The sequence below is a fragment of the Lepidochelys kempii genome, chromosome 6 (assembly GCF_965140285.1).
Source record: "Lepidochelys kempii isolate rLepKem1 chromosome 6, rLepKem1.hap1, whole genome shotgun sequence".
In the NCBI taxonomy this organism is placed as follows: Eukaryota; Metazoa; Chordata; order Testudines; family Cheloniidae; genus Lepidochelys; species Lepidochelys kempii.
This window is the reverse complement of record NC_136385.1, coordinates 11,940,885-11,966,898: the sequence shown is the minus strand read 5'-3', so window position 1 is coordinate 11,966,898 and position 26,014 is coordinate 11,940,885. Positions and strand designations below refer to the sequence as shown.

Here is a 26,014-nt window from a genome sequence, read left to right as displayed (position 1 = left end):
TCCGTAAAGCCTTGCTCAAGAGTCTCCATAGCATGTGGGTGCTTTAGAGTTTGGGTTCCCAACATGAGTCAACTGGGGCCTGATGGGTCAGATGCTGCGCAGCTAAAGTTGTGTTATCTTTAGCACATCCCCCTGGAAAGCTGGCCCCACCCGTCTCCCAGCTGGGTAACTAAAAACTGTCATGCCCCAAGTTAGCGGCCACTCGTGGGCATCGGAGCACTTGTGGGCTCATGTGGCCCCAATAACTTAGAAGGTGTCATAAATATAAAGGGAAGGGTAACCACCTTTCTGTATACAGTGCTATAAAATCCCTCCTGTATATTTATGACAGAAGGGACAATGGGAGAGATCTCGGCTAGCGAGGCGGCCAGTGCTGCTAATCAGGGGATTTTGAGGGAGTGAATCTGCCACACGTGGCGTCACCTGTGCTAAGACGTTCCGAGAGGCCGGAAAATATACCACTGGGGAGAGTGGGAGACGGTCTGCTCTCATTTAAAGTCTCCCTTAAAGCAGTGACATCTCAGCACTCTCTCCCGCAGTTCCTTGAGTTCCCAAGTACGCAGCCCAGCTTTGGATCTGAACAGGTTTGGTTTGAGCTGAAAAGGCCCAGTGTTGAGTCTCCGTGAGAGTCTGAGAGTCACTCTGTGAGGGTGGCCATTTTGAAGGGAACGTGCTTCCCAGAATGGAGGAGGGCCTCATGCTGTCGTGCCAGCCTGGTCCCCAGATTCGCTGTGTGAGAGTATTTTTTTTGCAGGGAACGTGCTCTCCAAATTGGAGCACTGCACGCTGACAGGCAGGCCACCTCCTCACCAGAGATACTGTCCAGGGTACAATGTGGTTATTGTTTGATGTGGCTGTGAACACCACTCCCCACACTAATCCCCACCATGCACACCCCATTTCTGTGCATCTTGTTTCCTTTGACATTGGCCCTGTGTCGTGGAGTCACCGGGACGATGCTCTGGAACTACTCCCTATGAAGTGAGCCAGGACTCTGGGGGATCCTCCTCTCTCTGAGCATATTGTCTCCAGGGCAAGAAGCTTACACAGCTTTGACCTTCTGGGTCTGACCTCAGAGCATTCAGCATCCCCTTCCACACTGTACTCTTCCCGCAGCGAGTCCGCCCGGGCGGGGCTCCTGGGGAAGCCAGAGGGTCCTGCACCCCAACTCCGCAGTCAGACGTGACTCTCAGCCAGCCAGTAAAACAGAAGGTTTTTTAGTTGACAGGAACACAGCATAGGGCAGAACTTGTTAGTACAGAAATCAGTGACTTTCAGCCAAGTCTATCTTGTGGGGAGGAGAGCCCAGAGCCAGGGCTCTGGTCCTCTCCCCTGCGCCCCAAGCCAGCTGAGACTGACTCGCTTCCAGCTGGAGCAGCCCCCGCAAAAGTCACACACCCTTATTCCCACCACCTAGACATTGGTGCAATACACAGGGAAACTGAGGCACACACCGCATTCATGCAATAAGACTCACAAAGGCTCACATACAACCTAACAAGGGGAAATCCCCACTACGTCGCACCCTACCCTGCTTTCGTGCATGATCTCCTAATTCCAGGGATAGGCCCCAGAGCAGCTGGCCCTGAGCGGGGCAGGGGAGGACTGGCACGAGCGTAGTGCGGGGGAGGAGTTGTCCCTGGCACAGCTAGCTAGCAGCAGGGAGTTATGCCGGGAGTGGTCAGTGCTGAGGTGGATGTTTTTGTGGTTGCAGATGCCAGTGCAGTTCAAGGATGTGGCTGTGACTCTGGCTGAGGCAGAGTGGTTGCTGTTGGATGAGGAGCAGAGGCAGCTGTATGGGACTGTCATGCAGGAGACTTACCGGAGCATTAGCTCACTGGGTTAGTTGGGTGATTATCCAAACTTCTCGCCTCATGTGGAAGCTCTGGGCAGAGCTGACTGGAAAATCGTAAATCTTTTCCACCGAAAAATTGTTTTGAAAGAAACTAAAAATATTTTTTTCACAAATATTTCAAGTTTTCCAACAAGAACCAAATTGTCTGTCTCTGTTTTTTTTTCCCCCATTTTTTCCTTTCTCTCTCACATGATTTTTACTGTTTTGGTACTGGGGGAATAAAGGAAAAATGAGAGAGGAAAAAACAAAAACTGGAAACTCTTTTGTTGAAAAGTAGATCTTTTTTACATGGAAATAAAGTCTGTTTTTCATCCAAAAATTTTGTCAAACAAAAAAATGTTGACTAGCTCTGGCTGTGGGTAGAGCTGGACAGAAAATGGAGATTTTTTTCCCATGGAAAGTTTCAGTGGAAACTAATTTTTGTTTTGGGTTTTGTATAAATTTTCAGTGAAAAAAACAAAAAATGTTGAGCAAAGCAGAAAATTTCCACTCATTTTTTTTGTTCAATGTCCCAGTTTTAGTTGAAAATAAAGTTTGGATGGCTAGTCTTTGAGCAGTTCCCTTGGTGAGTTCTCTGCTATGCCCAGGTCTGGCGGGCTCCTGGTAGCACAGTGAGGAACCAGAATTTTTGGCTTGTGAGACAGTTCGCTTTTCTAAAATTCAGACAACAAAGTCAGAAATTAGAAATTTCCCATGGAACTGAAATATTTGAAAAATTCTGTGTCAGAAGAACCAAAATTGAATTTATAAACATCTCTCAGGAAGCCAGCCAATCTTGCAGCTTCATGATTTTCACTGAAACTGTTGTGTTGGAAAATTTTTCACACATCTCTAGTTGCAGGCTATTCCCTGGTCTCTTGGGGTCCTGGTGGGAGGTGACGTGAGAATCCCAGGCTAACCTTTGCACCCCTTGTTTTCAAGGAGACTGAGAAACACAGTACATAAAGCATAGGTCTGCTCCAAACTTTCCCATCAAAATTATTTTCTATGGAAATTGGATTTTTCAACAAAACTGACATTTTCACAAAAACTTTCCATCAAATATGTTGTGTGTCCACTGCTGAAAACCCCCAATGTGTGTGTATTCATCAAAAGCCTGAAAAGGTTAAAAAAAAAAAAAGACACCCCCCCCCCTTTTAATCAAAATTTTTTTTAAAAGTAATTTCATGAGCACCTCTGTGATGGGCTAGAAGCAAGAATCGCTGGGTGGCCTGGGTTATGCAGGAGCAAGTCTGGTCAAAACTCCAAATTTCTGTTTCGTTTTGACATTTAAAAATTTGTTTTCACCCTGAATCAGAACAAAACCAAATATTCTTGTAATTTCCCATGAAACAGAAATTCTAAAAATTATTGTTTTAAAATGTGTTTTATTTTCATTTTTATATTATTTGTACATTATTTCATGACATACGGTGCACATTAGGACGTGCCCTCTCATGTCATGATTTGTAATCTCATGACATAATAGTCAAAATATTTATTTATTTAATAGACTAAGGCAGGGGTCTCCAATGCTCTGCCTGTGGGCACAATGGTGCCCCCTGGGGCAGTTGTGTGCACCGCCGAAATGCCGCCGCCGAGCGCGGCCTCAGGAGAACCACCCGCTGAAATGCTGCCGAGAAGTGTTGCTACTTCTCGGCGGCATTTCGGAGGCGAGGATTCTTTCCGCTGCCGCTTCTCGGAGGCATTTCGGCAGTGGGGTGTTTGGCGCCCACCACAGTCTTTTGGGAATAGGAACGTGCTATTCCCACAGGAAGGTTGGGGACCACTGCACTAAGGGCTGTGACTGCTTAGTACAGATTAAAACATCTTGACTTATTTTCTAGATCAAAATGTCTATTTATGTTGCAGGGAAACAGTTTGATACCTGTGGAATTAACATGATGTAAATCTTGGAGCTATCATGACGTTCTCTCTGTTCTACCCCTTCCCCCACCCTATGTTTTGTCTATTTAGATAATGTTACCACATTGTTTCCTTGTATTCCTCCGTCTGTCTGTATAGATCTGTTGTCTCTTGTCATGTACTAGACTATGAGCTCTTTCGGGTACACACTGTTTATTTGTTGTGTGTTTGTACAGCGCCTGGCGCAATAGGGTCCTGCTCCACGACTGGGTCTCCACCATAACACAAATAACAAATAAATAAGAAACCGCAGCACAAACCGGAGACACTTTGAACTATGTTCTGTGATGCACTGCTCATAATGTAAACAATGTAATTTAGAAAATATTCAAAACGACATTTATTTTGCAGTATTTGCATTTTTATATTTTCCAAAGAATGTTCATTTTGAAAATTATTTGCTTGTGTGAAAAATTTCCTTTAGTTGAAATGGCATTGTCCAAAGGAAACATTTTTTTGTAGAATTTTACCCAACCGGCTCAGTGCAGGAGGCCAAACTGTCTGGATAGAATGGGCCTTGCTGGCCTTTGAACCTGTGATGCCGTCCTGGGGTTCTCTATCTGAGTACACGCATGCCCACACACACTCGCTGCCTGTACTCCCTGCCTGCCTGAGCTGGGGTTCGAACCTGTGACTCCACCCCAGAGTTCCTAAAAGGGCCTAGTCCCTGTCCGAGTACATCCGCATGCATGGTCTGTATTTTCTGCGTGTGTGAGCTTGGGGTTCCTGCTCCAGCGGAGAGCGCTCTGGTCTGGCTCTGGGGGTTCAGAGTTGTCACCGTTGGGTTGTGCCTGCCCCTCCTCCCACTGGTTGTCCCACTTCCACATCGTCCCCTCCCCAGCAGAGAGGGACTTTTGTACCAAGCCCTGGGGCTCGCTGATTGCGCCCTCATTGCTTCTTTTCTTTTCCCCATTGGCAGGTTGTCCGGTTCGCAAACCCACCCTGATCTCTCAGTTGGAGCGAGGGGAGGAGCCATGCATCCCAGATCCCCCAGCCCCTGAGAAGCAGGAGACCCAGAGGGACGTCCCAACAGGTGAGGGATGAATCAGCCAGCTCAGAAAGCAAAATCCTGGGATCCCAGCCACAAGTTCCCATGGCAGTGCCTCCTGACTATGTCTGCTGAGCCAGAAAAGGCAGAGCTTAGCCACAGAGCCAGGAGCTCCTGCAGCCCTGCCCCACAGCCAGATCCACTGAGCCTTGGAGGAAGGCAGAATCAAGACATGCTCTGCCTTTCCTTTCCACTCCTCACCACGGTGAATCCAGGTGTGAGACACTCACCGTCACCACTTCCACGCTACTGTTACTCTGACATCCACCAGGCTTGGCTGTGCACAGAGATTCAGCAGTGCAGATAGCTGCATGATCGGGAAGTGTGGCCTGGTGCTTAATTGCTGGCCTTGGATGCTGAAGACCTAACTTCTGTTTGACCTCTGACACAGACTCCCCCTGTGACATTGGGCAAGTCATTTAGTCCCTGTGTGTGTCAGTTCCCATCTGTACACTGGGGATAACAGCCTTGCTCTGCCTCCCAGGAATGCATGTGGATAAACACATTAAGGATTGTGAGGTGCCTACATACTATGGTGCTGGGGCCTGTCAATACCAGAGACAGATAGACATTTAGAATCTTAGGATTGGAAGAGACCTCAGGAGGTCATCTAGTCTAACCCCCTGCTCAAAGCAGGACCAATCCCCAACTAAATCATCCCAGAGAGGGCTTTGTCAAGCCTGCCCTTAAAAACCTCAAAGGATAAAGATTCCACCACCTCCCTAGGTAACCCATTCCAGTGCTTCACCACCCTCCTAGTGAAAAAGTTTTTCCGAATATCCAACCTAGACCTCCCCCACTGCAACTTGAGACATTGCTCCTCGTTCTGTCATCTGCCACCACTGAGAACAGTCTAGATCCATCCTCTTTGGAACCCCCTTTCAGGTAGTTGAAAGCAGCTATCAAATCCCCCCTCATTCTTCTCTTCTTCAGATTAAACAATCCCAGTTCCCTCAGCCTCTCCTCATAAGTCATGTGTTCCAGTCCCCTAATCATTTTTGTTACCCTCCACTGGACTCTTTCCAATTTTTCCACACCCTTCTTGTAGTGTGGGGCCCAAAACTGGACACAGTACTCCTCACCAATGCTGAATAGAGGGGAATGATCACATCCCTCGATCTGCTGGCAATGCCCCTACATATACAGTCCAAAATGCTCTTAGCCTTCTTGGCAACAAGGGCACACTGTTGACTCATATCCAGCTTCTTGTCCACTGTAACCCCTAGCTCCTTTTCTGCAGAACTGCTGCCTAACTATTCGGTCCCTAGTTTGTAGCAACGCATGGGATTCTTCCATCCTAAGTGCAGGACTCTGCACTTATCCTTGTTAAAACTCATCAGATTTCTTTTGGCCCAATCCTCTAATTTGTCTAGGGCCGTTTGTATCCTATCCCTACCCTCCAGCGTATCCACCACTCCTCCCAGTTTAGTGTCATCTGCAAACTTGCTGAGGGTGCAATCCACACCATCCTCCAGATCATTTATGAAGATATTGAACAAAACCGGCCCCAGGACCGACCCTTGGGGCACTCCGCTTGATACTGGCTGCCAACTAGACATGGAGCCATTGGTCACTACCCGTTGAGCCCCATGATCTAGCCAGATTTCTATCAACCTTATAGTCCATTCACCCAGCCTATACTTCTTTAACTTGCTGGCTAGAATACTGCAGGAGACCATATCAAAAAACTTTGCTAAAGTCAAGGATTAACACATCCGCTGCTTTCCCCTCATCCACAGAGCCAGTTATCTCAGCAAAGAAGGCAATTAGGTTAGTCAGGGCATGACTTGTCCTTGGTGAATCCATGCTGACTGTTCCTGATCACTTTCCTCTCCTCTAAGTGCTTCAAAATTGATTCCTTGAGGACCTGCTCCACGATTTTTCCAGGGACCGAGGTGAGGCTAACTGGCCTGTAGTTCCCCGGATCCTTCTTCTTCCCTTTTTTAAAGATGGGCACTACATTAGCCTTTTTCCAGTCATCCGGGACTTCCCCCGATTGCCATGAGTTTTCAAAGATAATAGCCAATGGCTCTGCAATCACATCCGCCAACTCCGTTAGCACTCTCAGATACAGCGCATCTGGCCCCATGGACTTGTGCTCATCCAGCTTTTCTAAATAGTCTTGAACCACTTCTTTCTCCACAGAGGGCTGATCATCTCCTCCCCATACTGTGCTGCCCAGTGCAGTAGTCTGGGAGCTGACTTTGTTTGTGAAGGCAGAGGTGAAAAAAAAAAGCATTGAGTACATTAGCTTTTTCCATGTCCTCTGTCACTAGGTTGCCTCCCCCATTCAGTAAGGGGCCCACACTTTCCTTGATCACCTTCTTGTTGCTAACATAGCTGAAGAAATCCTTCTTGTTACTCTTAACATCCCTTGCTAGCTGCAACTCCAGTTGTGATTTGGCCTTCCTGATTTCTCTCCTGCATGCCTGAGCAATATTTTTATACTCCTCCCTGGTCATTTGTCCAGTCTTCCACTTCTTGTAAGCTTCTTTTTTGTGTTTAAGTTCAGCAAGGATTTCACTGTTAAGCCAAGCTGGTTGCCTGCAGTATTTGCTATTCTTTCTACACATCAGGATGGTTTGTTCCTCCAACCTCAATAAGGATTCTTTAAAATACAGTCAGCTCTCCTAGACTCCTTTCTCCTTCATGTTATTCTCCCAGGGGATCCTGCCCATCAGTTCCCTGAGGGAGTCAAAGTCTGCTTTTCTGAAGTCCAGGGTCCGTATTCTGTTGCTCTCCTTTCTTCCTTGTGTGAGGATCCTGAACTCGACCATCTCATGGTCACTGCCTCCCAGGTTACCATCCATTTTTGCTTCCCCTACTAATTCTTCTGGTTTGCGAGCAGCAGGTCAAGAAGAGCTCTGCCCCAGCTGGTTCCTCCAGACCAGGGGTGGCCAACCTGAGCCCGAGAAGGAGCTAGAATTTACCAATGTACATTGCCAAAGAGCCACAGTAATAAGTCAGCAGCCCCCCATCAGCTCCAGCACCTCCCACCCACCGGCAGCCCCACTAATCAGCGCCTCTCCCTCCCTCCCCGCACCACCCAATCAGCTGTTTCATGGTGTGCAGGAGGCTCTGGAGGGGAAGGGGGGAGGAGCGAGGGCATGGCAGGCTCAGAGGAGGGGGTGGGAAGGGGTGGAGTGGGGGCAGGGCCTGTGGCAGAGCCAGGGGTTGAGCAGTGAGCACCCCCCGGCACAGCTTCATACCGGAGCTCTGAGCAGTCATGCTGCTCTCTTACATACAGTGCAACTCCCCCACCTTTTCTGCCCTGCCTGTCCTTCCTGAACAGTTTCTATCCACCCATGATAGTACTCCAGTCATGTGAGTTATCCCACCAAGTCTCTGTTATTCCAATCACATCATAATTGCTTGACTGTGCCAGGACTTTCAGTTCTCCCTGCTCGTTTCCCAGGCTTCTTGCATTTGTGTATACTATAATATAACCTGTGTCTGTTAAACAGCTGCACTGGGCCGTGTGGACATCGTTGTTCTGGTTTTAACCAAGTTTGTTTTGGTTCAGTTCCATGCAAGTGGAAATAGGTTAAGGGTAAGCCAAAGTAGGCACCTCCAGGTGGCAGTTTGCCCTGGTTTAGATAACGGGGTTACTTTGGAGCTGGCTGGAGATTTTTTCCATAACAAAGTGACGATTTGCCGAATTTGAAATGTTCCATAGAGACATCTCAGTTCTGACAGAATTTGGGCTGAAAGCAGGCTGGGGACTGACAGAAACCTGCCTGGTGTCTTGCCAGCTAGCCCCTCCCCAGCGCTTCAGCAGCTCCCCAGGAGGGCTGCCCCTGGCCTGGGGTTTCTGAACTACAGAGGCGCCAGGAATCTGGAAACACTGGGATACCCGGCTCCCAAGCTCCCAGGGCCATCAGCAGCTGGCCTGGTGGCTGCCCCGGAGCGGGGGCTCCTAGGCACTTCCTGACAGGTTTCAGAGTAACAGCCGTGTTAGTCTGTATTCGCAAAAAGAAAAGGAGGACTTGTGGCACCTTAGAGACTAACCAATTTATTTGAGCATGAGCTTTCGTGAGCTACAGCTCACTTCATCGGATGCATCCTGTGGTGGGAGGGATACTGTGCATCCGATGAAGTGAGCTGTAGCTCACGAAAGCTTATGCTCAAATAAATTGGTTAGTCTCTAAGGTGCCACAAGTCCTCCTTTTCTTTAGGCACTTCCTGACTCCACGGCACCTGCCTGGACGGGCAGTCGGGAATCCCAGGGAGCACATTTCATTTCACACACACAAACATTCCTGCAGCTCAGTGTCCCAAAGGAAGTATTGCGGGGTCCAAGTTGTGGGGGAAATTTCCAGTTTTTGTTTTTTGTGCCAATTCAGGACAAACTTTTTTCCAAAAACTCAAATATTTTTGTGAACTTTGAATTCCACGTTCCAGCCAGTGTTAGTTTAGATCCCTCTGCTGGCTTCCCCCTGCACCTGGGGTCCGGCTCACGCACCACTTCTCCCTTGGTCCCCGCAGACACCGGGAGGGGGCTGGATGCTGAGGAGCTGGCTGTGCCGCACCACGGGGAGGTGGAGGCACCTGTCAAAGCAGCTCCAACACCCAAGGCTTCACCAAGATGGCCCAAGAGGAAAGCGCCCCAGAGCCCAGGCCGGAAGAGAAAGAAACCCTCTCTGGAAGGAGAAGAGCCAGAAGCCCCCTCTGAGGGTGGGAAACAGCAGCTCCCCACCTGTCCCATGTCCATGCAACAGCCGCTTCCTTCTGTGCGCATGCAAAAGCCTTTCCGTCCTGTACGCAGGAAACAGCCACCCCCACCCCTGCGCCGGGAACAGCCTGTCCCTCCCGTGCGCAGGGAACAGCAGCCCTCCACTCTTGGCAGGGAACAGCCTGTCCCTCCCCTGAGCAGGGAACAGCTGCCCTCCACTCCTGGCAGGGAACATCCATCCCCTCCTATGCACAAGGAACAGCCACTGTCTCCTCTGTGCATTGAACAGCTGCTTCCTGCCCTGCACAGGACACAGCCACACCCCACTCTCAGGCAGGCACAGCAGCCCCCTCTGTCATTGCCCATTAATTCCTGCCGCAGGACCCTGTTCATGGGAGGCTCCCCCACTAGTAAGAGCCTGCCCCAGTCTGAGAGGTGCAACCAGTGCCCTGAGTGTGGCCGGGGCTTCAGGCAGAGCTCAGACCTGCAGCGGCACCGGCGTGTCCACACGGGAGAAAAGCCTTTCCACTGCCCAGTGTGTGAGAAGAGCTTCCGGCTGCAGTCCAACCTGATCGTACACCACCGCACGCACACCGGGGAGCGGCCCTACCAGTGCGGGGAGTGCGGCCGGGCCTTCTCGCAGAGCTCCAGCCTCCGGACCCACAGCAAGATCCATCTGGGCCAGAAACCCTATGTTTGCTCTGTGTGCGGCAAGAGCTTCCACCACAGCTCCAACCTCATCCTCCACCAGCGCACCCACACCGGCGAGCGGCCCTACGAGTGCAGCGTCTGCACCAAGCGCTTCAGCGATCGCTCCACCCTGGTGCAGCACCGGCGCGTCCACACTGGTGAGCGCCCCTACGCCTGCTCCGAGTGCGGCAAGTGCTTCAGCCAGGCCTCACACCTGGTCAAACACCGACGCACCCACGCGGGCCCCTGCACCGTGCTGGCCAGGGACACAGCTGTCCCCCAAAACAGGCCTGGCACAGGGGAGAAGAGAGATGCTCCTAGACACAGACCAGACCGTGGGGTGGAAAGAGCCGCCCCCAGAGACTGGCCAGCCGAGGACAGAGATCCTCCCAGACATGGGCTGAGAATGGGGGATGAGAGAGCCACTCCCCAAAATGGCCCTGGCACCAGGGAGGAGAGAGACACTCCCAGGCATGGGCTGGGCACAGGGCAGGAAAAACAGCATGGAAAGATGTGCAGTCTCTGAAAGATGTTTTGGCAAGGGAGAAGGAGAGAGAGGCCTCAAAAGAGACATCAGCCACAAGGAAGGACACAGCTACCTCCAGTCACACACCGGGCATAGGTATGGAGAAAGCAGCGACAAAAAATCATGTTGGCCACAGGGAAGGAAAGGTTGACCCCCAAACCTCGGGCCAATGAGAGGAGACCTGCCCCTCAAAATGGGCTGGGCACGGGGGAGAACAGAGCCACACCAGACAATACCCCAAAAAGCTACAACAAAAGAGGCACCAGCTGTGGATGAGGAGAGAGCTGCCTTGGAAGATGCACTGAGGGCGGCGAAGAACGAAGCAGCAACAAAAGATGCTTCAACAGAGGGGGAGAAGAGAGAGGCCTCAAGAGAGATGCTGGCCACGGGGAAGGGGAGATCCACCCCCAAACCTGCACTGGCCACGGGGAAGGGGAGAGCCTCCTTGAAACGTGCTCCAGGTACACAAGAGCCCAGACTTCAGTGGAGCCTTCTCATGTCACTGCATGGTATGGAGAGGAATGATTCATGGGGGGCAGAGACTGTGGGGAGCCCTGTCACTGAGCAGTAGGGTTGGGGATGGCTCATAGGAACATGCATTAAGCTGGGGGTTCTCAGATCAGGTGTGAAACCCCATCAATGTGCAGGAGGGAAGTAATGCCAATGCCATAGGCTCACACTTAAGCAGCGACGGAGAAGCTGGCCTGGCATGGGATGCACTCACAGCTCGGAGAGGACAGGCAGCACGAAGGCACTTCGGGCACCACCGAGAAGCTCCGCTGGACCCGGAGCTGGTGGTGTGAATGGCTGGCACTTAACATGCAACCACAGAAATATGTTCAGGTTCTTGCCAAAAATGGTCTGCTATCAGATGTTTGGTTTTCCGACGGAAAGTAGCTCTGTAGTGCAGTGAGTGGATGTCCCCTCCCCGAGTCCCCCAGAGCACAATTGTAGAGGCCTCCAGGATGAGTGGGGACAATGTTACAGAGGTGGCAAAAGGGACTGTCATGGCGTCACTCACCACACTGGAGCCTCCTGCTGGGCGTTTTGGGAATTAGCTCAGTCCCAGTGGGTGCGCCCTTGGGTGGTGGTGGGTCTCCTGCCCTCGTCTCCACCTGCAGGCCCCTTATGACCCGTTAAGCTCTACTTCGTGGCACAGCTCTCCGGCTGTGTCACCATCCGGTTCCCCCATTCCGGGGAACTCCTCCAACAAGAGTTCAGCCACTCCTCCCAGTGGCTTGGCAGTCCACAGCCGGGGCGCTCCCTCTGCAGCTAGTGGGGGAGGGGGGCCTAGGCCCACCCACTGCTCCGGGCCCCAGCCCAGGGACCCTGCAAACAGCAGCTTCCTGCTGACTTGTCCTTCCAACCCATTGTCTCTAGTCCCAGGGCCACTTCCCCACAGCCTCAGTTCCTTCTGCTCCTGCATGGCTCCAGCTCCTTTGCCCTCTTCCCAGGGCCTCGAGCCTATAAGTCCTGGCAGCCCATCAGGAGCTCTCCCTAGCTCCCCTGGTCCCTGCTAGCACCTGCCCTTCCCCAGGTGCTGATCTCTCTGTAGCCCTCTAGGAAACCAGTCTTCTCCCTAAGGCTCCCTGCAGCAGACTTGGCAGGATCTCCTGTTGCTCTGTGGTCTCAATTGCTGTCTCCCCTTTGTACTATCCTGAGAACCTCCCAAGTAGTTCCCCATCCTGCTCCAGAGTCCCTCTCCCCCATCCACCCTTGCACAGGGCCCTGGTGCCCTGCTGGCATGGAAAGAACCCAGATGTAGGCCAGTCCCTGAGCTGTGGGGACTGGATTTCTTTTTTTAAAAGATATGTTCTAGTTCAAAAAGAATTATTCTGGGTGTTTTATGGCCAGTGTTATATAGGAGCTCAGATTATATGATCACAATGGTCCCCTTCTGGCCTTGGAATCTATGAAGCTATTAACAAAATTGGAAATGGTGCAGAGAAGAACCACAAAAAATTATTTGAGAGCTGGAGAAACTGCCTTACAATGAGAAAATTAAAGAGCTCAATCTGTTAACTTGATTACAGTATACCTTCACAGGAGAACATACTGGGTAGTAAAGGGCTGTTTAATCTGGTGGAGAATGGCAGAACAAAAAAGAAGCAATGACTGGAAGAGGAAGCCAGATACATTTGAATTTGAAATAAATCACCACTTTAACAGTGAGAAGGATTAGCCAGTGGGATAAACTCCCAAGGGAAAAGATGGATTCTGCATGGAATTTTCATGTCTTTAAATCCAGACTGGGTGCCTTTCTGGAAGAGGCATTAGCCAAACACAGGGGCTCAATATAGGGGTAACTAAGTGGAATTCTATGGCCTGTGACATACGGGAGGTCAGACTGGAGGATCTAATGGTCTCTTCTGGTCTTAACCTCTATGACAATCCACATATCTCCACTTCAAGAGAGGATGGAGCCTAAATCAGAGCCTGCACAGATGCTTACCTAACAGCCAGGACATTGATGAAGTCTTTCCCTCCTTGGGGAAGCTCTGAAGGCTGATGGAGCCTGAGTTCCAACTAATGCTCACCCCACAGCCAGGATGTTGATGGGGTCTTTCCCACTCTGGGGGATTCTCTGCTTATTGGTTTATCAATTTATCAACATCCTTCTTGAATTGTGGGCACCAGAACTGGACGCAGCATTTCAGCAGCAGTCGCACCAGGGCCAAGTCATTTTCCAAGTTTCAACGATTTCTATGTTTAGTTTTCACGAAAACTCAGGCTCACAGAAATAAAGCAAATGCAAGCAACACGTTCACAGCTTTATTATTGAGTTCTTCATACTCTCCTTTAACTGAAATCCTGGTTTGGTAGCATGTGATCACTTGACAATTTAAGAGATTTTCTTGAGCTGAGATGCTTAAAGTTGGAATGGAGTCAGCTGTTCCCAAGAACCAGTTTAGAATCCATTTGGTATCTGGAGATTCATGTTCAACTCCAGGAATATATTAATCAAAATGGAAATACAATCCATAGAAATGAGTTGATATTTGGTCTTTAGTAGCATTTTGATCACTTTCACTCTTTAAAAAGCTGGACTGGAAACAACGGAACTATTTCAGTAATTTCCTTTTCAGTGTGGCTTCTTCCTGAGTCTCCTGACTTGCTCTTTCATATTGAGTATATTTGTATTCCTCCCTTGAAGTGTTCGGTTCTGCGCATTCAATTTGCCAAATACGTCCACCAGGTAAGTGATCATAGTCAAGAAATCCATATTACACACATACCTGCAAGATGTGAAGATGCATTGTAACACTTTCCCATGTGACAACTCCACTGTGAAACAGAAGCAAAGAGGGGTCAGAACCCATCTCCACACAGCATACTAGGGAGATATGATTGCTCTCTATAAATACATCAGAGGTATAAATGCCAGGGAGGGAGAGGAGTTATTTAAGTTAAGCACCAGTGTGGACACAAGAGCAAATGGATATAAACGGGCCATCAACAAGTTTAGGCTTGAAATTAGGTGAAGATTTCTAACCAGCTGAGGAGTGAAGTTCTGGAACAGCCTTCCAAGGGGAGCAGTGGGGGCAAAAAACCCTAACTGGCTTCACAACTGAGCCTGATCAGTTTATGGAGGGCATGGTATGATGAAACTGCCTACAATGGCATGTAGCTGATGTGCGACTGCTAGTAGAAAATATCTCCAATGGCCAGTGATAGGACGTTAGAGTGGGAGGGCTCTGAGTTACTTACAGAGAATTCTTTCCCAGGTGTCAGGCTGCTGGATCTTGCCCACATGCTCAGGGTCTAACTGATCATCATATTTGGGGTCAGGAAGGGATTTTCCCCCGGTCAGATTGGCGGAGGCTCTGGGTTGGGTTTTTTTTTTCCTTCCTCTGCAGCATGGGGCACAGGTCACTTGCAGGTTTAAACTAGTGTAAATGATGGATTCTCTGTAACTTGAAGTCTTTAAATCATGATTTGAGGCCTTCAGTAACTCAGCCAGAGGTTAGGGGTCTATTACAGAAGTGGGTGGGTGAGGTTCTGTGGCCTGCAAAGTGCAGGAGGTCAGGCTAGATGATCATGATGGTCCCTTCTGACATTAAAGTCTATGAGTCTATCCACTATGAATTTATCAAGGATCTTGACTATTTCCTCATTGGTTGTTCAGGTTGGGATTTCTTTGCAAAACAAAAGTTATTCAGCTATTGTACTTGCTGTGACAAATCTCATATATGACAGAAGCTGAGCCATGTTGTCTGTGGATGTGGATTCATCAAGCGGCAGTGCAAAATATTTATTCTTCTTAACTTGCTCTATTGACTGGTCCTGACATTTTCTGCAAAGCCATCAATGCATTGACAGATAATATCACTTGAAATAGGAATGGTTTTCAGTGCCATGGCTGCTTGTTCCCCAATCTTAATTCGACACATCTATTGCTGCTGGGAGTACAAGGGTCTCGCCAATGGTGTGTGCTTGTTTGTATTCTGCAATTCACATACTGTCAAGGTTCCTTCCCCACTCTGAACTCTAGGGTACAGATGTGGGGACCTGCGTGAAAACCTCCTAAGTTTACTTTTACCAGCTTAGGTTAAAACTTCCCCAAGGTACAAACTATTTTACCTTTTGCCCTTGGACTTTATTGCTGCCACCACCAAACGTCTAACCAATATATTACTGGGAAAGAGTCCGTTTGGAAACGTCTTTCCCCCCAAAATCCTCCCAACCCTTATACCCCCTTTTCTGGGGAAGGCTTGATAAAAATCCTCACCAATTTGTACAGGTGAACACAGACCCAAACCCTTGGATCTTAAGAACAATGAAAAAGCAATCAGATTCTTAAAAGGAGAATTTTAATAGAAGAGAAAGTAAAAAGAATCACTTCAATAAAATCTAAAAAATACCTTACAGGGTAATTAGATTCAAAACATAGAGAATCCCTCTAGGCAAAACCTTAAGTTACAAAGAGACACAAAAATAGGAATCTACATTCCATTCAGCACAGCTTATTTTCTCAGCCATTTAAAGGAATCACAATCTAACGCATATCTAGCTAGATTACTTATTAAGTTCTAAGACTCCATTCCTGTTCTGTCCCTGGCAAAAGCATCACACAGACAGAGAGAGATGCTTTGTTTCTCCCTCTCCCCAGCTTTTGAAAATATCTTGTCTCCTCATTGGTCATTTTGGTCAGGTGCCAGCAAGGTTATCCTAGCTTCTTAACCATTTACAGGAGAAAGGGTTTTTCCTCTGGCCGGGAGGGATTTTAAAGGTGTTTACCCTTTCCTTTATATTTATGACACATGCCCACAATGTAAGAATCTTCTAAGGCTCTTTGAAAGGCAGTTGCTTCTTTAGACTCACCCTACCCACCCACCTTCCACTTTAATTCTTCTTATTTCTGAAGGGGAAAAAAATCACAACTCTCCTTCCTGTTCTGTTCATTATCATCTTCAGTCGAATGTTTGTTGTGTGTAGCCTTAGCACTTGGTAAAAATCATTCCTTTGTAAAGTCACAGATTCCAAGGCCAGAAGGGATCATTATGATAATCTAGTCTGACCTCCTGTGTAACACAGGCCATGGAACTTCCCCAAAATATTTCCGAGAGAATATCTCATAGAAAACATCCAATCTTGATTTAAAAAATTGTCAGCGATGGGGAATCCACCATGAACAACCCTTGGTAAATTGGTTAATTATGTTCACTTTAAAAATTACACCTTATTTCCAGTCTGAATTTGTCTACCTTCAACTTCCAGCCATTGTTATACCTTTCTCTGCTATATTGAAGAGCTCATTATTAAATATTTGTTCTCCATGTAGATACTTATAGACTGTGTGACAGGGTATGCATAACCCACACTAGGCAAGAAAGGGTTAATCCCACACTATGGGGGGAGGAAGTCCCACCCCCCAGACCATGCTGGGCATGCTCCAACTGCTGTGCTAGTATACAGGAGAGCAGCCCAGCTCACTCTGGGCTGGCTGCCAAGGAGGAAGGATGTTTGGTGGAGGCTCCAGCCCAGGAGCCGCTACAGCTCTTGCCTGCAGGAGCTGAAGATCCTGAGACCCAGAACAGAGACCTGTTGCCTAACAACTAGCCAGCTGGAGTCAGTGTCCCAGGGAGTTACCTGCGCCAAGGAGCCCGGAGACCCCGATGTCACATGGATCACAGCTTCAAGAAGCATGGCAGGAAGTGGCCCAGGGAGGTGGAGTGAGTGGTATCTCCTACCTGTGTAAGGTCAGCATGTTGCAGTAGGAGCCACACTGAATGGGTGGTGAATGCACTCACTGCCGACAGGGTCCTGGGCTGGGACCCCAGTGGAGTCAGGTGGGCCCACTACCCCGGGACTCTCTATGCTAGCTGCCACCCCCATTGGATGGTGGTCCCCGGATCCAGCCACTAGGCCGCACAGCCCTGCGCTTGAGGGCCACTATATTGACTCCATTTACTAGGCTGCATAGCCTTGAACCCAAGGGCAGCCACTTTGACTCTGACCCTTGAGCTGCACTGCCTTGAGTCTCAGGACCCTAGTCTGGCAGACTGTAACCACAGTGCCACCACATCCACAATCCACCCCACAGGGGGACAGGGTGCACGCACATTGCCACAGACTGTAACCAAGTCACCCCTTTACCTCCTCTTTGTTAGACTCAAGGAGCTCAATCTATTTAGTGTGACAGGGTCGGGCCAGATGGCTATAGGAGAGTAACAGAAGGCAGATATAGTAGCCCCAGGCTAAGTAGGTCCCTTTTCCCTGGGTAAAATAACGGAAGGTTTCAGAACAATCAGGAACCTTCTGGAGACAATTAAGGCAGGCTGATTAGAACACCTGCAGCCGATCAAGAAGCTGCTAGAATCAATTAAGGCAGGCTAATCAGGGCACCTGGGTTTTAAAAAGGAGCTCATTCAGTTTGTGGTGTGCGTGTGAGGAGCTGGGAGCAAGAGGCACTAGGAGCTGAGAGTGAGAATGCAGACTGAGGTGTACAAGCATTATCAGACATCAGGAGAAAGGTCCTATGGTGAGGCTAAAGAAGGTGTTGGGAGGAGGCCATGGGGAAGTAGCCCAGGGAGTTGTTGCTGTCACACAGCTGTTCCAGGAGGCACTCTAGACAGCTGCATTCGACAGGGCCCTGGGCTGGAACCCGGAGTAGAGGGCGGGCCCAGGTTCCCCCCAAATCCTCCCAACTCCTGGTCAGACACAGGAGGAGTTGACCTGGACTGTGAATTCAGAAAAACGGCCAAGCTGAGGGCTGCCATGAAGCTCCAAGGCGAGCCAATCTGCCAATAAGCACAAGACCCACCAAGGTAGAGCAGGAAACTTTGTCACATTAGCTTATCACTCTAAGGCCTGGTCAACAGTAGAAAATTAGGTCAACATAACTATGTTTTTCAGGGGTGTGAAAAACACTCATTCTGAGCGGCATAGTTGAGCTGACCTAAGTCCCTATGTAGACAGTGCTAGGTTGATGGTGGAGTTTTTCTGTCAAGCTAGATACTGCCTTTCAGAGAAGTAGATTACCTACATCCATGGGAGAACCCCTTCAGTTGGCGTAGATAATATTGACACTGAAGTGCTACGGTGCTGCAGCTGCTGTGCTTCAGTTGTGCAGCTGTTGCATTTCAAGTGTATACAACCCCTAAGGCAGGTTTTCTAATCCCTTAAGCGTTCTTGTGGCTCTTCTCTGAAACCTCTCCAATTTATCCACATCCTTCTTGAACTGTGGACACCAGAACTGGACACGCTATTCCAGCAGTACTCGCACCAGGGCTAGATAAGAAAAGATGCATGATTCTCTTCTCTCAGCCCCTTTCTCCTGTCTGCTTGTACTTGTGCTTCTGCTAATGATGACAGTGCTGGAACCCTCTCTTTGCCCTTTGCTCCAGCAGGGGGTTTTTAGGCAAGAGACTTCCTGCTGAATGCTTCTATCCACATGGAATCTCTCTGCTGAAAGCCCCCTGCAGGAGCAGAGGCCACAGAGAGGTTCCCACTCAGCCCTTGCAGCAGCAAAAGTCGCAGATCCAAAGATAAGATGCAGGTAATTTTTAAGCCTTGTATAATAATGTCATAATAATAATAATAATTAATAAAAAAGGGCCTATCAAAAAATTTCCCCCAAACGTTTGTGGCTGGCTCTCCCAAGAACTGGCTCCCCAAAGAAGCCCATGGCTCACAGTTTGGGACACATTCCAGGATGGTGATTTCAATCTCTGCTTACATAACAACAGTTGCACATCCTTGTTACATGGCCACTGCAGCCATGCCCAACCCCCTGAGCATGATGGGAATAATAGGCCAAGATGTTATTCACTTGGCCCTTCCCTAGTCAACGTCACTTATAGGGTCTCTGTCATGCATGGATTTTCTGATGGCCAATGCAGGCTGAGAACTGACTGAAGCTTTTCCAAAAAGAAAAGGAGGACTTGTGGCACCTTAGAGACTATCAAATTTATTTGAGCATAAGCTTTCGTGCACTACAGCTCACTTCATCAGATGCATTCAGTGGAAAATACAGTGGGGAGATTTATATACATAGAGAACATGAAACAATGGGTGTTACCATACACACTGTAACCAGAGTGATCACTTAAGGTGAGCTATTACCAGCAGGAGAGCGGGGCTGGGGGGGGGAAGGGGGGACGGGGGGACCTTTTGTAGTGATAATCAAGATGGGCCATTTCCCGCAGTTGACAAGAATGTCTGAGGAACAGTGTGTGTGTGTGTGTGTGGGGAATAAACATGCGGAAATAGTTTTACTTTGTGTAATGACCCATCCACTCCCAGTCTCTATTCAAGTCTAAGTTAATTGTATCCAGTTTGCAAATTAATTCCAATTCAGCAGTCTCTCGCTGGAGTCTGTTTCTGAAGTTTTTTTTGTTGAAGAATTGTAACTTTTAGGTCTGTAATCGAGTGACCAAAGAGATTGAAGTGTTCTCCAACTGGTTTTTGAATGTTATAATTCTTAACATCTGATTTGTGTCCATTTATTCTTTTACGTAGAGACTGTCCAGTTTGACCAATGTACATGGCAGAGGGGCATTGCTGGCACATGATGGCATATATCACATTGGTGGATGTGCAGGTGAACGAGCCTCTGATAGTGTGACTGATGTGATTAGGCCCTATGATAGTGTCCCCTGAATAGATATGTGGACACAGTTGGCAATGGGCTTTGTTGCAAGGATAGGTTCCTGGGTTAGTGTTTTTGTTGTGTGGTGTGTGGTTGCTGGTGAGTATTTGCTTCAGGTTGGGGGGCTGTCTGTAAGCAAGGACTGGCCTGTCTCCCAAGATCTGTGAGAGTGATGGGTCGTTCTTCAGGATAGGTTGTAGATCCTTGATGATGCGCTGGAAAGGTTTTAGTTGGGGGCTGAAGGTGACGGCTAGTGGCGTTCTGTTATTTTCTTTGTTAGGCCTGTCCTGTAGTAGGTGACTTCTGGGTACTCTTCTGGCTCTGTCAATCTGTTTCTTCACTTCTGCAGGTGGGTATTGTAGTTGTAAGAATGCTTGATAGAGATCTTGTAGGTGTTTGTCTCTGTCTGAGGGATTGGAGCAAATGTGGTTGTATCTTAGAGTTTGGCTGTAGACAATGGATCGTGTGGTGTGGTCTGGATGAAAGCTGGCACATGAAGGTAGGAATAGCAGTCAATAGGTTTCCGGTATAGGGTGGTGTTTATATGACCATTGCTTATTAGCACCATAGTGTCCAGGAAGTGGATCTCTTGTGTGGACTGGTCCAGGCTGAGGTTGATGGTGGGATGGAAATTGTTGAAATCATAGTGGAATTCCTCAAGGGCTTCTTTTCCATGGATCCAGATGATGAAGATGTCATCAATGTAGCACAAGTAGAGTAGGGGCATTAGGGGACGAGAGCTTTTCCCACACTCAGAATATTTGTAGGGTCTTTCTCCAGTGTGCAGCCAAAGATATTCCCACGGTCAGGCATTGGCAGGATCGCTCTCCCGTGTGGATTCTCTGGTGTTCAGTAAGGGGTGCCCTCTGGTGGATGCTCTTCCCACATTCAGGGCACATGTAGAGCATCTCTCTCATGTAGCTTCTCTGATGAGAAGTAAGGCTCCAGCTCATACTGAAGCTTTACCCACACTCTGGGCAGTTATAGGGTCTCTCTCCTGTGTGGATTCTTTCATGTCTGAGAATGCATGAGCTGCTGCTGATGCTTTTCCCACACTGGGGGAACTGGTGGGGGTCTTTCTCTTCCATGTGGATTCACTGGTGTTCAATAAGGTGTGCATGGTGTAGCTTTTCCCACAGTCACTGCATGTGTTGGGTCTCCCTCCAGTGGGGATTCTCTGAGTCGTTCCTTTCATTTTCTTGACCACTCTGCTCCTGTGAGTGGATTTATTCCCTCTCTTTCCTGGCTGGTTTCCCTGCGTGCCTCTCTACCCTGTGTTGACTCTCATGGGCTTCTCCCTGCTTAGGACTGTGGGAAATGTTCCCCTTGGCTCTTCCCAATATCATCCCATGCAGTTCCACTTGCTCAGTGCCTTTCTGATGAGGATTCTTCTCCTTGTTCTCACTCACTGCCCAACCTGGTGCTGGGACAGCGAGAGAGAATCTGGACACGATTCATTCTTTCCCTGTGCCGGGCGAAAGTAAACCTCAGAGAGGGGAATGGGAAAGACAGGATCTGTGACCCGGGGATGCATTGGTGCCAGCTGGCAAAGAAAAAGAGTGCACAGGGTTTTATCAGGGATCTTCTTGGTTGGATATATGCATAATAGTTCACCAAAAGGTGGCATGTTGAGGTTTCTAACGAGAGCCAGTAGCCCACTGGTTTTCATAATCATTGCAAAATGTATATATGGATAATATTTAAGGAGTTATGTATCTATACTGAGAATTATGGTCTTAAGGTCTTAGAGATAAGATAGGTCACCAGGAGGTGACATACTTCAGAGATGTTCCTTTCAGGCAGGAGGTGAACTGACACTTATCTCCCTGTCTGGCCATTTATGTATTGTAGGCCTAGTTGCATACTGAGCCAAGTGTGAATTGAGTGACTGCAAAATCTACAGGGGAAGAAATCTACAGGAAGAAACAAACTGCAGAGGGGTGTCCTGTTCTTGAATAAAGACAAAGAGTTGGTCTGGTATACCCTAGAGTGCAAAAAGACACTGAAACACTCACCTAGGGGGCAAACCGACAGTGTGATTGTCTCACAAAAGGAGGGTCACAGCCAGCCTGGCTGGAAAGCACTGCAGGGATTTTGGGTGAGCAATAACTTTATTAGACATGAGAATATCTTTTTAATTAAATCTAGGCTCTAGATTGTGAGTTATGGTTTTATTTTATATGTACCCATTTGGTCCCAACACTTTTACTTGCTACTAGTTGGATCTCTGTGCTTTGTTAAATAAACTCATGCTTGATTTCACTCTAAACAAATCTGAGTGCTGTGATTTAAGCAGAGCAGTGACCTGAGGTGAAACTGGTAAGATGAAGTATACTGCTTCTTTGGAAGCAACAGATCAGTGAACACTGTGCATTTCCAGTGGACTCGGGGGACTCTCGGAGGACATTGCGGGTCTGTCTGCCTATTGCTAATCTGCAGAGTGATAGTGGGGCCTGTGAAGCCAAGAAGGGAGTGCTTGTGTTACCTGGGGCTGATAGAGTTGGGGAGCTGGCCCCTGGCAGGCACAGACAAAGCTTCCTCACGCTAAGGGCGGGTGGAGCAAGCTGCCTCACAACCCAGAGTGCCCCCAGGAAGTGTCAAAGCATCAGACCCAAATGATTGCTGTGGAAATTGCGATATCAGGCACTGAACCCCAGTCCCTTTCCAATGGGAGATGGAGCCAGGGATCAATTCTGCTTCCATGTCCCACCTGAATATAGATATGGGGAGGGACTATAGCAGGGGTGACCAAACTTACTGACCCTTCGAGCCACATATGACAATCTTCAGACGTCTGAGAGCCGGGGCACAGTGGCAGGAGTGGAGAGGCTTTCAGCAGCTGCAGCAGCAGCAATGTAAGACGCAGGCCCATAGATAAAACCCAGATGATTTTTCAACCTAGTTTGGTAGCCTCTTAGGAGGTTAAAAACAGGGGCATATCTATTAAACAATTTCCCCCAACACTCGTGGCTGGCTCCCCCAGGAACACTTCAAGGCTCCCCATTTGCCATGGCTCACACAGAGGCTCTACACGATTCTAGTCCAGGATGGTGATTTTGTTCTCTGCTCACATAACTACTACATGCCCTTGTTACGTGGCCTCTCCAGCCTTGCCAAACCCTGTGAGCAGACATTAGGGACTTTAGAAACTTGGCGCCTATCTGCCGGGGGGGTGCTCCCACCGGCTCCCCCCAGGCCTCACCCCCACTCCACCTCTTCCCCCAAAGCCCCACCTCTGCCCCTCCTCTTTCCTGCCCAGTTCTGCCCCATCCCCTAAGCACGCTAGGCCCTTGCTCCCAGCACCTCCTGACAGCTGATCCGCGGCAGGCGGCAGACGCTGGGAGGAAGGGGGAGGCGCTGATCAGTGGGGCCCGCCGTTGGGCAGGAGGCACTGGGGGGAGGGGGAGGTTCTGGTAGGGGGGCTCCTCCTCGCTCCCCCCCACCTGCCTGCCTGCCGCTCACCTCCTGTTCGCCTCCTCACCCCACTCACCCACACACCTCCCGCCTCACCTCCCCACCCGTGGGGGGCCCCCCAAAGTGCGAGGCTGTCACCCTGCTTCGCCATACCCAAGGGACGGCCCTGCCTGTGAGTTTGGTGCAAATCAGCCATGGTGCTGTTCACTTGGCTCATCTCTAGTCAGGTCACTTATGGGATTTCTGTCTTGGGTGGATTTTCTGATGCCTAATACAAACTGAGAAATGACTGAGGCATTTGCCATACTCAGGAGATTTGCAGGGTCTCTCTTGTGTGGATTCTCTGGTGTTCAGTAAGGTGTGACTTCTTGTGGAAGTCATGCATCCGATGAAGTGAGCTGTAGCTCACGAAAGCTTATGCTCAAATAAATTGGTTAGTCTCTAAGGTGCCGCAAGTACTCCTTTTCTTTTTGCGAATACAGACCAACACGGCTGCTACTCTGAAACCTGTTCTTGTGGAAGCTTTCCCCAAACCCTGGACCGTTATAGGGTCTCTCTCTCTCTCTCTCTCATGTGGATTCTCTCATATCTGAGAATGTATGAGCTGCTGCTGCTTTCCTCACATTCGGGGCACTTGTGGAATCTCTCTTCCTTGTCGATTCCTGGGTACTCAATAAGGTGTGTGTGGAGATTGTAGCTTTCCCTACGCTCACTGCATTTGTAGGGGTTCCCTCTCATGTGAAGTCTCTGAAGTCAGAGCTGAGACTGAAACGTCTCTCACACTCATTGCATTTGTGAGGTCTCTCCCCCGTGTGGACACATGGCCAGAAAGGGTTAAGGAGCTCACAGGCTAAATGACCCAGATTCGACCTTTAGAGACATGTTAGAAAAGTATAAAGAAAAGGAGTACCTGTGGCACCTTAGAGACTAACCAATTTATTTGAGCATAAGCTTTCGTGAGCTACAGCTCACTTCATCAGATGCATACTGTGGAAAATACAGAAGATGTTTTTATACACACAAACCATGAAAAAATGGGTGATTATCACTACAAAAGGTTTTCTCTCCCCCCACCCCACTCTCCTGCTGGTAATAGCTTATGTAAAGTGATCACCCTCTTTACAATGTGTATGATAATCAAAGTGGGCCATTTCCAGCACAAATCCAGGTTTTCTCCCCCCTCCTATCCACCCCCACAAACCCACTCTCCTGTTGGTAATAGCTTATCTAAAGTGATCACTCTCCTTACAATATGTATGATAATCAAGGTGGGCCATTTCCAGCACAAATCCAGGGTTTAACAAGAACGTCGGGGGCGGGGGGGGGTAGGAAAAAACAAGGGGAAATAGGTTACCTTGCATAATGACTTAGCTACTCCCAGTCTCTATTCAAGCCTAAGTTAATTGTATCCAATTTGCAAATGAATTCCAATTCAGCAGTCTCTCGCTGGACTCTGGATTTGAAGTTTTTCTGTTGTAATATTGCAACTTTCATGTCTGTAATTGCGTGACCAGAGAGATTGAAGTGTTCTCCGACTGGGTTTATGAATGTTATAATTCTTGACATCTGATTTGTGTCCATTTATTCTTTTACGTAGAGACTGTCCAGTTTGACCAATGTACATGGCAGAGGGGCATTGCTGGCACATGATGGCATATATCACATTGGTGGATGTGCAGGTGAACGAGCCTCTGATAGGGTATGTCTACACTACGGAATAAGGTCGAATTTATAGAAGTCGGTTTTTTAGAAATCGGTTTTATATATTCGAGTGTGTGTGTCCCCACAGAAAATGCTCTAAGTGCATTAAGTGCATTAACTTGGCGGAGTGCTTCCACAGTACCGAGGCTAGAGTCGACTTCCGGAGCGTTGCACTGTGGATAGCTATCCCACAGTTCCCGCAGTCTCCGCTGCCCATTGGAATTCTGGGTTGAGATCCCAATGCCTGATGGGGCTAAAACATTGTTGCGGGTGGTTCTGGGTACATATCGTCAGGCCCCCGTTCCCTCCCTCCCTCCGTGAAAGCAAGGGCAGACAATCGTTTCGCGCCTTTTTTCCTGAGTTACCTGTGCAGACGCCATACCACGGCAAGCATGGAGCCCGCTCAGGTAACCGTCACCCTATGTCTCCTGGGTGCTGGCAGACACATGGCCAGAAAGGGTTAAGGAGCTCACAGGCTAAATGACCCAGATTCGACCTTTAGAGACATGTTAGAAAAGTATAAAGAAAAGGAGTACCTGTGGCACCTTAGAGACTAACCAATTTATTTGAGCATAAGCTTTCGTGAGCTACAGCTCACTTCATCAGATGCATACTGTGGAAAATACAGAAGATGTTTTTATACACACAAACCATGAAAAAATGGGTGATTATCACTACAAAAGGTTTTCTCTCCCCCCACCCCACTCTCCTGCTGGTAATAGCTTATGTAAAGTGATCACCCTCTTTACAATGTGTATGATAATCAAAGTGGGCCATTTCCAGCACAAATCCAGGTTTTCTCCCCCCTCCTATCCACCCCCACAAACCCACTCTCCTGTTGGTAATAGCTTATCTAAAGTGATCACTCTCCTTACAATATGTATGATAATCAAGGTGGGCCATTTCCAGCACAAATCCAGGGTTTAACAAGAACGTCGGGGGCGGGGGGGGGGTAGGAAAAAACAAGGGGAAATAGGTTACCTTGCATAATGACTTAGCTACTCCCAGTCTCTATTCAAGCCTAAGTTAATTGTATCCAATTTGCAAATGAATTCCAATTCAGCAGTCTCTCGCTGGACTCTGGATTTGAAGTTTTTCTGTTGTAATATTGC

The 26,014-nt window shown here is 48.7% G+C and overlaps 1 protein-coding gene across 2 annotated transcripts in view; it reads left to right on the top strand.

Moving 5' to 3' along the window:
- Nucleotides 1-13,576, top strand: part of LOC140913651 (uncharacterized) — a 31,807-nt gene extending 18,231 nt beyond the window's left edge. For both annotated transcript variants that reach the window (XM_073350400.2, XM_073350401.2), the window contains exons 4-6: nucleotides 1,715-1,841; nucleotides 4,680-4,793; nucleotides 9,294-13,576. In XM_073350400.2, coding sequence (XP_073206501.1) covers nucleotides 1,715-1,841; nucleotides 4,680-4,793; nucleotides 9,294-10,696 — 1,644 coding nt within the window. In that variant the 3' untranslated portion in view covers nucleotides 10,697-13,576. The remainder of the gene's footprint in view (nucleotides 1-1,714; nucleotides 1,842-4,679; nucleotides 4,794-9,293) is intronic.
- The last annotated feature ends 12,438 nt before the right edge of the window (nucleotides 13,577-26,014 follow it).